Source organism: Emys orbicularis, chromosome 4, assembly GCF_028017835.1.
Source record: "Emys orbicularis isolate rEmyOrb1 chromosome 4, rEmyOrb1.hap1, whole genome shotgun sequence".
Classification (NCBI taxonomy): Eukaryota; Metazoa; Chordata; order Testudines; family Emydidae; genus Emys; species Emys orbicularis.
Genome location: NC_088686.1, coordinates 12,773,479 through 12,787,536, shown reverse-complemented (window position 1 = coordinate 12,787,536; position 14,058 = coordinate 12,773,479). Strand labels below are relative to the sequence as shown.

General features: G+C 38.0%; 1 protein-coding gene across 1 annotated transcript in view; it reads right to left on the bottom strand.

Moving 5' to 3' along the window:
- The window catches only part of ARID4A (AT-rich interaction domain 4A), a 66,241-nt gene that overhangs the window by 48,079 nt on the left and 4,104 nt on the right, over positions 1-14,058 (bottom strand). The window contains exons 4-5 of the mRNA XM_065402696.1: positions 11,910-11,975; positions 10,256-10,346 (exon numbers count right to left, since the gene is read on the bottom strand). Coding sequence (XP_065258768.1) covers positions 10,256-10,346; positions 11,910-11,975 — 157 coding nt within the window. The remainder of the gene's footprint in view (positions 1-10,255; positions 10,347-11,909; positions 11,976-14,058) is intronic.

Below are 14,058 nucleotides of genomic sequence, written 5' to 3'. Positions count from 1 at the left end.
GAGAGAGCTTCCATGTTGTATTTTTAGGGGATAGTACAGGATGCTCAATTGTTTAAGGTTTTGCAGCCGTACAAAAGAAATGCTATTTCCTTCCCAAACATGTTACACTAATCCTCCAATTAACTACCCAGCTTTCATTTTACTGTGAAGACCAACATCTTAACATCCATCACGAACAAAAAATCCCAAAAGTTAAATACTGAGCAAAATATAAGTACATAATACAATATAGTATATTTCATTAAAAAATTAAAAATAAGACCTCTTAGGCTGCTTGTGACAAAAATAGGAAATAATGTGCTAAAAAGGTCTTTCCTGGGCTAGGATCAAACATCTCATTTAACACATGGCTCAGGAAACAAATAATCCATCCCTATTCCCTGCTAATAGGACAGTGAAGTGTTATCAGAACTAATTTATCTTTATCTCAGAACTTCAAATTTCTCTTTCATGGGCAGAGAGGCAAATCTCTTCCCATACTCTTACAGGTGGAAGAAATGAGGATAATTAACATGTTGAGGGAGATCTGAATGTCCCCCCGCACCTCTTACAGACCTTTTCTACAGCCCCTATAGCCCTCCCAGCCATACATCCCCTTTCACCACACCTGAACAAAGGGAAGACTCTCCTGTCTAATGCCTTGCTGCAGGCAGTCCTCTCCCTGCAAGTCCTGGTATTTGTCACCTCTGCAATCCCTGGTGCCAGCTACAAAAGTGGCTCCTTCTAGCACAACTGTTTGTCTCTTACAACAGAAAGGGAATCTCACTGTGCAAGCTGCCAAAGGAGACAGACTGAGCAAGCACTAGGACATTCAGTAACAACAGCAGCTGAAACAGAGTGCGGCTAAGACAGTCAAGACACGCCCCCCACCCCCATCATGAAGAAAAGGGTAGGAAGGAAAGCCAGGATCTCTGAAGGGATACAATTATTTGTACAGCACTCCTTTCCTCGTCTCCCTTCCATACACGGGCCAACTGGAGCAGCTAGCTCTGCACTTCAGGAAAGAAAGGTGGAAAAATATGAATTTCACACCCTCCCTTCTGAACCCTACCATGCCAAGCAATTGGTTTAAGAGTTAAGGAAAAGAGAGTGTGTGTGTGTATGTGGGGGGGGGGGGGGGGGCGCGCCAAATGTGTCCGTTCAACAGCCATGTGGGATTCCCCTGACTGGGAGCAGAGGAAATACATGGCAGGCTTAAGAGTGCATGATCCCTTCAATTTAATTAAAGCCCCAAGTTACAAGCTCCATTTTTATTTTGTTGCTGCATACCTAGGACTGAAAGTTTTTCAAACTGAAAGAATGGTTAATGTTCAAGTAATCTGACTACAGACATATATAAACAAACTACGCAAAGATTTATGAGGTCTGTCTCTATTCCAACCTGTGGCTATCCCCCCCACACATCTGATGCACAATACAAAGGATGTTTTTAGACAGTTATTACAAGCCTAAATTAATAGTTGTAGACTGGAGGGAAATAGTGTCCCACAGCATTATTGTTACTTACAAACCCCAAAGCAAAATCCTTTAAAATACTACTGTAGAGATGACTGTTTGATCTTTGGGGGAAAAAATTGGGGGAAGGGAGCGTGAAAAAAGGGGCAATGTTTTTTTTAAAGGGTCACACTTATTAAATTACTTTGAGGGCAAAATGAGGGATTCCCTTTGCTCACATAGGAGTTTCTGTAAATATAATAATTTACAGATCATTCCACAAACATAAGAATAAACAAAGGATGCTAGCCCACAAGGACAGGACTGCCACAGAAGGATTTTTTTGTGGATCAGACCAATGGCCCATATAATTGAGACCATAGATGAATAATTCAGAGGAAAGCACAAAGTTTTCATTAATGCACCAAAGTGTGCAATACTAAACAATGAGGATACATTTTTTCCTACTCCGGCTGGAGATCAGGTCACACAATGAAGTAGGAGAAAGAATAGCCCCTCTATTGCAGAAGTTATTCTTACTTATATACATTAGCCGATCCTCCACTGAGTTTTACTAAATTATGGGCCAGAATAATATCCTGCAGTAACAAGTTCCATGGATTCATTATATTACATAAGAATCTTTAAGGTTATCAATTCTAAATTCACTGCCTTTTGATTGCAAGTGCCCTCTCAATTATGTATTATAGTAAAGGGTAAACAGAAGCACACATCTGACCTTCTCAATACCTTAAAAACAAACCAAAAAACACTCACTTCTACCATCTCTCTCACTCACTGTTTTTTCTAAACTAAACAGTCCTTGTGATTTTAATCTCTCCTCTTTTTAATCTACTTCATATGCAGCATTCTTCAAATTAAAGTCTCCCTAAACATGAACTTTTAATACAGATCTTAAAGGTTTAAAAATAGCCTTTTCAGAGTACAGCATCGAGGATCCACAAATTAAGGACTCCCTGAATATCAAGCGACAGGACAGCCTGCAACAATTCTGCTGGCTCAGTGGCATTTTGACACCATGGTAATGGGCATGGCAAAAGAACTTAAAAAGACCCAGCAAAAATAGGTACTGCTATTAATAGGGAAATAACATGGTACCTTTTTGTTTTCCCAACATGGAATATGCATTTGTTTTCAGTAACTAATTGACAATGTCACAATTTGTGACCTTACAAAATGCTATAGTACCTAACAGTGGCATTTTAAGATTTCAAATCAATTTTTTGTTACAAAAAAAGTGTATTCTTATTTCTTCACCTGTAGAGGCAATATTGATTGTTCAAGAGCTATACAATCCAAAAGTATACCTGTTGAATGCAAAACTGGGCTTCATTCAGTATCAAGCCAACTCTACAAGTGAGTTCTTATCAAAAGCAAGAGGAAGGTCTGCACTGCACTAGTCTACAGACAGTACCATACAAAAAAAGGGGGAACAGATTATTCTAGAGATCAGAGGAACTGTAAAAGTGAAAAAACTGAACTTCTTTGAGATTGTTTGTAAGGACACTGTCAACTTAAACAAAACAATAACTTCAATCTGAAATTGCTTTTACTTGGATGATACTCATAACAATAGTAAAAAAAAAAAATTAACAAAGATTAGTGGGGAAAAAAATCTATTTCCCCCCCCACACACACTTTGTTTACTTTGCATATTCAAAAGCACTTTGCAGAACCATGTGTTTCACCATTTCCCCTTTATACTCAGTCACAATACCAAACAAAAACACACCAAAAACATTAGTTTATAACCAGTTAGAGGCACTATCAACTTAACCAGTTACAAGTAACTGTTCACTTTGTGTCCATAAAGAAGCCTTCCTGTCATCACATCTATGTTTGTCCAGCTACATGCTGCCTAACCATTTGTATAAGTGCAAGCTGGGCAATTTTCCCATGGTACCTTAATAAGGCTTACAATTCCTGGGTGACATACACACATAGCAGCACATGGCATAATGCATCTGGGATGTCTCACTATACATGATGCTGTGAGGAAGGAGGACTGGTCAAACCAGGTTAGAAGACAGCCAGCCATGGCATTTGGCATGGAAACACTTAGCTGACCATGGCTATAACATTTTACAAACTTGGTTCAAAATAGTAGTGGGGGACGAGAACTAAGTCAGCCTTCCCTGTTAGTATGGGTCTTTCACATAGCATTAAAAGAAAAAAAATGTTTTAAAGATAGGTAAATGTGAATGTAAATCAAAGAGTTAGCAGGGGGACTCAGGGCATGTTTAGTATCTGAGACTATTTGAAACTCTTTTTGAGAATGACCAGATTTCAAGTTGACTGTGTCCCTGTAATATGGAGAAGATGTGAACTAGATAATTACTGTCATGTTTTCGGTAATGTACCCTAAGTGGGATTTAATTTTTTTTATTAAAGCTACTGTTAAAATTATATAATACACAGGTTAAGGAAAGAGTGTCTGTACATCTATACTACACGCTATCACAGCCAAGATAGTCTGCATGTGCTTGATTTGGATGTGTTATGCATAGTTGGAAAGAAGAAAGAAGAATATAATCATTTTTAATAAATGGTTTTCTAACAGATTAAGACAAACTATAAAAAGTAGAAAGACATGACTGCCCTTACGTGAAGTGCTTCAGATAAAGCCTGAAGACCACAGCTGCCACAACCCAACGATTTATGTTTCCTTCTACTCTGGACTGCATAAAAGGGCCTAACTGTGGAGGACAAATCCTGCTGAAAGTTGCTATAAATGCAAATCTTTCTCACTGAAGATGGGAGGCAGAAAAATAAAGTTAGAATTAGCAGTAATGTGTGAGATTATTGAAAAATAATAAACCAACATCCTGCCTTCCTCTCCACTCCACTTTCCCTGCAAAAAACAAACCAACCCCACAATCCTTCCGTATTAGAATAGCTAAGAAAAAGGTCAAATGTGTGTTGTTGCATTTTTTGTTTTAAAATTGCAGATAAGGATAAGTTATACATTCAAACAACTTTTTAAAAGAAATCACAGAATTGTAGGACTGGAAGGGACCTCGAGAGGTCATCTAGTCCAGTCTCCTGCACTCAAGGTAGGACTAAGCATTATCTTGACCATCCCTGACAGGTGTTTGTCTAACTTGCTTTTATAAATCTCCAATGATGGAGATTCCACAACCTCCCTAGGCATTTATTCCAGTGCTTAACCACCCCAACAGTAGGAAGCTTTTCATAATGTCTAACCTAAACTGCCCTTTTAAGCCCAAAATCTAGGCCTATAGATTGTGTTAAATTTTCTTGAGGATTCTGTCACCAGAAAGGTATATATACTGACAGAGAATAAATGGGCCACAAGGAATACACTGTCCTTCTACTCCCTATTACAAAAAAGGCTACTATAACAGCAGTAGTTTAGTTGCTTGTCTAATGGTTGCAATTATTGCTTCCCACTAGAGGGCTTTATCTGGTGACTCAAGCCACTTCAGTACTTTACAGAAGTATACAAAAGTAGCACAAGACATCCAGAATAAAGAACATGTACATTTTTTCACTTCCTGACCTGATGGAACTCAGATAACGTACCTGGGCACTAGGAAAGGGAGAGGAAGGAGAAGAAATCATCATTAGGAGCTTCATGAACAACTCATTCTGGATTTTTAATAGACCAGTACTGACTTCTAGCCTAAAATATATATGTATATGTATTATATATACACACACACACACACACACACACACACACGCACCCCAGTGAACATTCCTTGAAAGAGAGCAAAAGGACGGACATGAACAACTCTTAACTGAGCATGCATAAGAGCACACCCTGAAGGTAAGCCAACACCACAAGACAGAGCGAGTACAAAAGCATTTCACTGAGGTCTCTGAACAAGAAACAAATGGTCTTTCATACTCAGGGCTGGTCTACACTAGGGGGTGGGGTCGATGTAAGATGCGCAAACTTCAGTTACGCGAATAGCATAGCTGAAGTCGAAGTATCCTATTCGACTTACCCCGCTGTGAGGGCGGCGGCAAATTGACCGCCGCGGCTCCCCCATCGACGCCGCTTACTCCTCCTGACGAGGTGGAGTACGCGTGTCAATTCAGGGATCGATTTATCGCGTCTAGATGAGACACGATAAATCGATCCCCGAGAGATCGATTTCTACCCGCCGATCCGGGCGGGTAGTGAAGATCTGCCCTAAGACACTGTTTTTAACTTCTGTTACTACTTCACATTTACAGAAACAAGTTTCCTCTTACAGAATGTTTTTTTGATATAATTTTTTAATGTTCAGGGCTAGGTCCAAAATTCATCATAATCATCTTAATGTTGCCTTTGGCAGCTGTTGCAAAACACCTATAGAACCATATAGTGTATTTTTTATTATTATTGTTTCAGAGGCCTATTTCAATATTCAATATTCAAGTTAATATTGGAGAACATTGTGGATGAAATACACTATAAAAATAAGCCTTCGTTCCAAAATGACTTGGATGAAAACAGATCTGATAGGCTGAAGACTGTTTAAATCTATATAATTATCTCCTAGTGGTAACACACTGCATATACTGAGCCTATAAATTCTCTTCAAAAACAGAGCAACACCCCACCAAATTTGTAATTATTTAAAATGAGCTTTTTAAAAATTAAGGTTAGCTGCTTGTTTTCCAAGGTACTGGAACTGCTGCCACTTCTTTATGATGAGACTGAGGCGTGATAAAAGACTGGTGTGCGCAAAAGAGGTGTTTTCTAGAGCCTGTTAAACTTTTACCCAGATCTCTTCTGTTTCTTTCTGTAGCTATACTTTTGGGTAAGCAGCCCAATTCCAAAAGCATTTCCAAGCCCCAGTTTAAAATTCCAACATCACTGTTTCTCTGCTGTGCCATCATTACTAGATCAGGATTTTTGATGCAGAGGTGGCTCCATGGCAGAAACTATGAAACTAAAACTCCATTTGATCATTTTTGAACAGCCTGTTAATCAATTTAGAGCAGAACAGTACCATTCTAATAGCTAAGAGAATTATTTCTAAAAACAAAGTGCTTTATCTTCATTGTTGCTATATCAATATCAAGGCCACTATCTCTGATTAGGGCAACAAAGTAGCCTAGTCTAGAGACTAAGGCTGGAACACAGTGAGCACTTTCAGAATGGACTGGCTCACTTTAGGACACCGGGCAAGTAATTTAGGCCAAAATTGTTTCAACTGTCCACTAATTTTGTGTGTGTGTGTGTCCATCTGAACATGGGTCCAGATTTTCAAATGTGCTGAGAATAACTAGTGATGCTTAAAGAAAGGCACTAGGTGTCTCAAAACATACACCTGAAAAATGACACACCCAGTTAGTGGACACTTTTGACAATTTTTGCCTTAATCTATGTGTCTTATTAGCTGTCCTGTTCTTTCAAAAGGCGCTAATACTTACCTACCTTCGTAAGTGTTTTCAGATCATTGGGAAAATAATGCCATGTAAAAGGAAAATAAATCAGAACTGGAAAAGCATTGATAATTTCAATGCAAGCTTCCCACATGGCCCTACCACTGAAACTTGACCTGGATCTGGTAGTAACTCCACAAGTGAAAGGGTTGTTTGGTCCCCAAGTCCATCCAGTTCTTGGTCAATCTGTTTAAACAGCCAACAAGGGTGCTAAATATTATAGCTTAAAACCATTCACTAGGAAACTGAGTCCAACTCAGTGCACAGAAGTTACTGTACAGACATCATCTTTAGATCACTACTAACCCACAGTAAATTGGAACTGGTGACCGAGAGATGAAAGGTTGTATGTCATTTCTATTTCCCTGAGCTACAAAGTTCCCTATTTTTAAATGTAAACTAACTTCTTTATTAGAAATCTACACTTCACAATGTATGCACTTTGGTCACTTTTACCTCTGGTTTGTAAACTGACAAATGCCTACCCTGCCCGTTATATATTATTATTTACTCGCAAAAGTGGACTTAGAAGGTCTTAAGTCAAGGGCACATAGCTAAACAAACTGGAAGTGCATTATGTTTAAACTCCAGCTTTCTTTTACAGCCTTAGATACATTTAGTGTTCTATATTACTGTATGTAAGTATAACATGTAACTAAATACTAAAAAGGGCAGCGTTCTGAATTATGCCAAAACGCTAACATTTTTATACACCTATGTTTAAAGTAACAAGTTGAAGGTTTAAGGGGGAGTAAAACTTTTGCTGCAGGAAAACTTAAGAGTTCCCACTCTGCAGGCAATTTATTCATTTGCTGTGCTCTACCTGGTAAATCCTCCCTTCTCAATGTTTATTTAAAGCATCAGGTAGTTCAAATATATAAATGAAACCACTTGCATACCTTTAAATATACAATTCTATGTGTCTATTTGAAGCATTGCACTTTCATACATACATAAAAAGGCAAAGATCATACCATGTATGCTCAGTATGATGCAAGTATTCAGTGCTACTCTGAAACCAAGTATTCAGTGATTTGTTAACTCCAGGCAAAATTTCTTTAAATTAGGCCAATTCTTATATTCCTTATTCAAAACTACCTGCACATCACAGTAAATTTTTGAATTTGAGTTGTTATATCCAAGAACTTGAAAACATGCACATGCAAAACTCATCTGCAGAATTTGACAGCCAAAAAAATCCTTTCCCACTTACATCAACTAACTCTGTTAAGCGCTTTTTTGGGGGGGGGAGGGGGGGAGGAGGGGAGAGGGAAGAAGAGAATTGGGGCAGGAGGGTCAGTTTTCCAACTTAGATTCTTCTGGGGCAAAGACAAAACAAATAGTTACAACCCAAAATGCAGGTTTATTAAAAATCAATTAATCTGAAAATAAGAGTTTAGAACAGAAATATCAATTTAGTAAGTGTAACACTGTTAGTGCAACAGATTATTTCCTTCTTCCTTCAATATAGGAAAGAAAATCTCTAAGCCAACAAAAATCAAAGTTAAAGTCAACAGTGTCCTTTGCCTGCTAGGTTGAATCAGAGTATTGAACTAAATTGATGAGTACTCCTCTAATTCCCACAACTAAACTCCTAAATTATCACTCCTTCCCCCACACTCCTCCTCACTGTGCGCGCACACGCATGCACGCGCACGCACACGCATGCACACACTTAGAGTCATGCATCTTGAATTACACCAGCTTATGCTACATTCCTGAAGCAGAAAACAAATAGCAGTGTAGATGGTCAACTTAAAATTAGCTAACTGGCTCAGATCCATAGGATCACAATTATATTAACATAAAGTACTAAATCATGGACATCTAGGGCCCTATCCCGCTCCCACTAAAGTCAACATGAAAACCCCTGTATATTTCAATGCAAACCAAATCGGGCTGCTAAACCATTGCTTCTTCGTCTCCAAAGAAAATGAGTACATTAATAATTAAGATAATAGACACGTGAATGCTAGTCTGTAAAAAACTCTACTTTAAATTCTTCACTATTCTGTTAAAAGCATTTCAATAATCTCATCACCACTACTGCAAAAGGTAACAGACAAGGAAATGGGACCAGTGAATTTAAGCATTCAAGAATTAATTTCTAAAGCAACACATAGGAGAAATATGTACAGTTTCTATTAAGTAAAGAGGTGCACACCACCCACACAGCTCTGGAAATACAACCCTCACTACCCCCAGTTTTTCTGGTGGAGGGAGGCACACGATAAGGACTGGTATTTGCAAGGGTGTTTGATTTGAGTGAGTATTGTATTATTTGATTGGCATCTCTAGTTAGTTATTTTCTGATTTCAGGGGAAGCGGATAGTTTTTTTATGTCATTATACTTTTAATACTGTGTCAGACACCTAGACACCAGACTATGCGTTTTTATTAATAATCCAAAATAAATAAAGTTATCTCTACAATGAACCTAGTTATGGCTTGATGTCAAGTTTCAGTGAATCGTCATTCTGTGTGACTAGTCATGATTTTACTGGATTTATTTCCCACGACCATCTCAGTTATCTGTCCCTAAAATGAAAGCAAAACCTTCTTCTACATGTCCTTTTAAGATTTGTTCCTTTAAAGGAAACACTGTCAAAATGAAATGTAATCATTTCAAACAAAGGAGTAAAATTATGGTTTCAAGGTACTACACTCTTCTCTATTCGCTTAGGAATGTTTTCTTCTCCCTAGTTGCAATGTGTAAAACACCCACAACCCACCACATAAACAGGGGGAAATGACTGAGTATACAGGGGAACAATTGAAATTCTCTCTATAGAAAGTCTTAAAATCACATGTAAACAAACTAGAAATATACAGAATGTTTTTCCACTAATCTTTGTAGTCACTTGTAACAACAGTAGGTAAAAAAATTTTCAGACAGCAGTGGGATTTAAATATGTCCTTTCAAAATAGCAATTAAACAATGTTGTCTTCCAAGAAGTGAACCTGAATCAATATGCATCTATTTGACCAACTGAAGCTTGATCATACAAGCAAGGTATCAAAATCCATAGGCACTCATAACTATACTATTTGAGCACCAGACAATGAATTTATCCTTACAACACCTGTGAAGAGCTCTGTGTAAGCTTGAAAACTTCTCTCTCTCACCAACAGAAGTGGGTCCAATAAAATGTATTACCTCACCCACCTGGTCTCTCGAACACCTCTATAAAGCATGCAATGATTGTTTTCTTAGTTGTAAAATGGAGATGAAACAGAGAGAGAGTTAAGTGATTTGCCAAAGGTCACACCAAAAGTCTAACAGAGCCAGATCTTAAATCCTGTACCGTGCCTTGAATACAAAACCAGTTTAAACCAATGGACCAGTTTAAACCAATATATGGTACCAACATTAAAACCCATAAGTTACATAGTTACTCACCTACAGTATACCAGCTGGCATCTGTCAATTTGTTGATAACAGCTTCTTGAAAGGATCCATCAGGCATCTTAGTTTCAACCATTGCACCAACCTGCAATATAAAATACTTCAAAATTATTATGTTATATACACTTATAATCCCAGATTCATACACTGGAGGTAAACATACCAATTCTTCCAGAAAGATTTGGGGGGAGGGGTTGGCAGGGAAGAGACTCATTTAAGTTTCACTACCCTTGTGAAATGCATGCAATGGTTACATAGCCTCCGAAGTGAAAAATCATTAGCCAAATCACATTTTATTCTGAGTTGGTTTTAGTTAGCAGTGGGCAGTGAAATTAGCATACTGGGATCCCTACTGTGACTTTTGTATTATAACAAAAGGTAAGGCTACCATTTATTTTTATTATAAATGTTAATAAATATCATGGCAGAGGTGCAGGAAAACAAGGATATGTCATGGACGTGGGGGGAGAATGGAGGGCTCGGACAGTGAGCCCACCCCACACTCACTCCACAGCAATGGGTCCTATCCTATTGGGCTGGGCTCAGCTCCCCGCATTGAGTGTTGCGAGCTGACCCATGTGGTCACAGCACTAATCAAATTTGGCCCTCTGTCTCTATATACAGAGGGGTGGACACACCAAACCTGAGAGGTGCTGTAATCGTCTGGGCCAACTTGGAACGTTCAAAGGGGAAAGGTGCAGCTGCTGCGGTAGTCATAAATTTTATTCAAATTCAAGATCTAAACCACTAATCCAACATTTTAACAGTATTAGTAGTGGTATATGTGTGTATAGGATAAGAAAATAAAGCCTGTGTTATTACATACATTTACTCTTTGAACTCAAACATCAAGTAGATACGCTTCACTGTCAACTGGACAATACAACAGAGTTTCTGAACTTGGTCCAGATTTTGACAACAGCATTTACTAGTGCCTTTGAGGTAGCAGCAGAGGAGGTAAGGACAAGGGAAAGGCAAAAACCCCAAGCAAATAAATAAGGGCTACCCAGTGTAAGGCCATTTCTGCATTGAGTATTTTATATTAGTCACCTGTTCTAGCAGCTCCTGAGTGAACTGAATATACATCTTGTTTACTCCTGTCTAATGTCTGTATTTTAAATAAATAAATTAATGGAGATATCCTATCTCCTAGAACTGGAAGGGACCTTGAAAGGTCATCGAGTCCAGCCCCCTGCCTTCACTAGCAGGACCAAGTACTGATTTTGCCCCAGATCCCTAAGTGGCCCCCTCAATGATTGAACTCACAACCTGGGTTTAGCAGGCCAATGCTCAAACCACTGAGCTATCCCTCCCCCCATTTTGCTTGACATAGTTGACATTTCCCAATTTATGTCTAACGTATTTACAAAAATAGTCTTGCCTGCAATAACATTTCCATACAAAACTAACTATGTCAAAGGCATAGGGATAGGGATAAACATCTTTTAAAAACTAAAATATTAGCTAATAATGATAATTACTCATTGAGGGCCTGATCCGCAGCCCATGGAAGCCAATGGAAGTTTTTCCATTGACTTCAACAGACTGTGCATTAGATGCTCAATGTCTAAATGTCAATGTCTAAAGTGTCTAAATTTAAAATAATTACAATTTAATTGTACATTTGAAAAACATGCTGTATACATACTCTTAAAGGTCCTTTTACTTGGTCATCTTGCACTAACTGAGCTGAGTTATCCTGTTTCAGGATCACCTGAAAAATATTTTAGAAACGGATATATACATTTTACTTTCATACTTCCAAAAAGCATGCACAACAATCCTTATGACAACATCTAAAAAGTTAAAAAATACAAACCCTTATCTATCAAAATCACTAACATTATTTAGTACAAACAATATGACAGTGTTTGAATTTACAAGGAGCCCAGGTGCCATCTGAATTACCAAGTAAATACCATGCATTCAATACCCAACTTGATGAATCAGTTAGTAGTTAAGAGGATATCTCACCTAAATCGAATCTCAGTCATACCAATAAAATTTTTTTTTACAATTTTTTATACAATTATGAGCTTGGACAATAACACAATCCTGGCTTTTCCTGCAATGGGCCACTAGGCTAGAGGCTTAAGAGTTATACTTCTCTCACATCATCTGTAGCATTCACTATTAACAAAGCCACTGTATTTCCAGGGCAGAGAATTTCCTGCAGAATCTACTCTTTGCTGCAGAGGGCTTGTCTACATGGTAACAGGAACCAAAATAACTAAAATCAGTTGTAATTCACACCTTTAGTTATTTTGGTACAAGTCAGTATTTGGACATTCTTTAGAGTGCCCACACACAGACACACACACTAAAGTTGTGAATTTAAACCAATTAAGTTTTTTTAATTCCAGTTACTGTGTACATAAGACCTAAGTTTTCCTTCCACAAAAGTTATTGGTTCAGCTCTCGTGGTTGTGAAGACAACCTTGAAAATATGGAGACCCGTGTGTGGATACAAAATTTGTATCTGCATCAGATCCACAAAAATGATCCCCGGATATAAAGCGGATATCCACAGATTTCCAGGATTCTAGATATAAAATTTGCATCCATTTTCAATCTGCAATCCACAAAAATGTTCCATGGATTTGCAGAGCTCAAAAAAAAAAAAAACAAAAACCCGGATTGATGTTTGCCACTTCCTGCAGAGAGACTGCAAACAGGAACTTTAAGAAACGTAAACTGGGTCATTCATTTCCATGGACTGTTAACTTTGAAACTTAAAGATGAATGTAGGATGTCAACATTGTTAATTATTTTACTGCTGATCATTTTAACAGAAACATCTAGCTAATGCATTTATCCTACAATTCCAAAATGCTTCCCACATTTCTGCAGTGGCCAAGAGTCAAAACTACTCCCTTTGCATCTACCAAACTCTCCAAATTCCTCCCAAAAAACGTATACAACGTAGTTATTCTTTGTCAATATAAAAATCTGTGGTACACTAAAACATGAACATGAAGACATATGTATTATTCATTTTCTTATTTAAGGTGCATGCAGGCAGACTCATGTGCTTGTGAAAAGCCCTACTGAACTCAATGGACTTGGCATAGGCACAAGATGTGCCCACATGCACCTAACTGCAAGATCAGGCTTAACTAATTAAAAATGTCAAATTTTAAAATGTAAATGAGATAGCAGCAGCAACATTAGAGATCCCAGGGACCGTACAGTGGAGTATTCAAGGCCCTAACCATGATCAAAGGGGAAAAAACTCACATATAAAAATAATCTAAATAGTCTGTGGACCAGTGCAGATCAAAAAGGTGGAAACCACTGCTTTCCACAACAATACCCTCATTCAAACAGATTTTAAAAAGCGCCACCAAAATCCCATAATTTGCTTGTTGGTGACAAGGGAAGAAGAGATTTGTTTTGAAATTCAGGGAAGGTACTTTGATATAAAGCGATGAGGTCCATATAAGCACCCAGACAGATAGATCAAACAGAACAGCCAAAGTACAAAAGCACATAGAAACTAAGATGTGTACCAAAAAAGAACTGATTTAATCTAATTTTTTTGTCACTGTAGTAGCTCATATACAGTGTCCTGAATGCTAGGCTAGAAGGTAGGAAGTAGGAACAAAGTGGAAAGTAAATTTTTGGATCTACTCTGCATGCTGTGTAAACATGTATGTTTGGACCGTTTCATTCTTGATCTCCATCTTTTATAAAAGAGTGTTAAAAAAAGGAGAAAAAAAAAAGCAATTTAGAAGGAATGCCAAAACAATAAAAAGTTTCCTCCTGTATCAACATACACTAAGTTTTAGCACAATCCT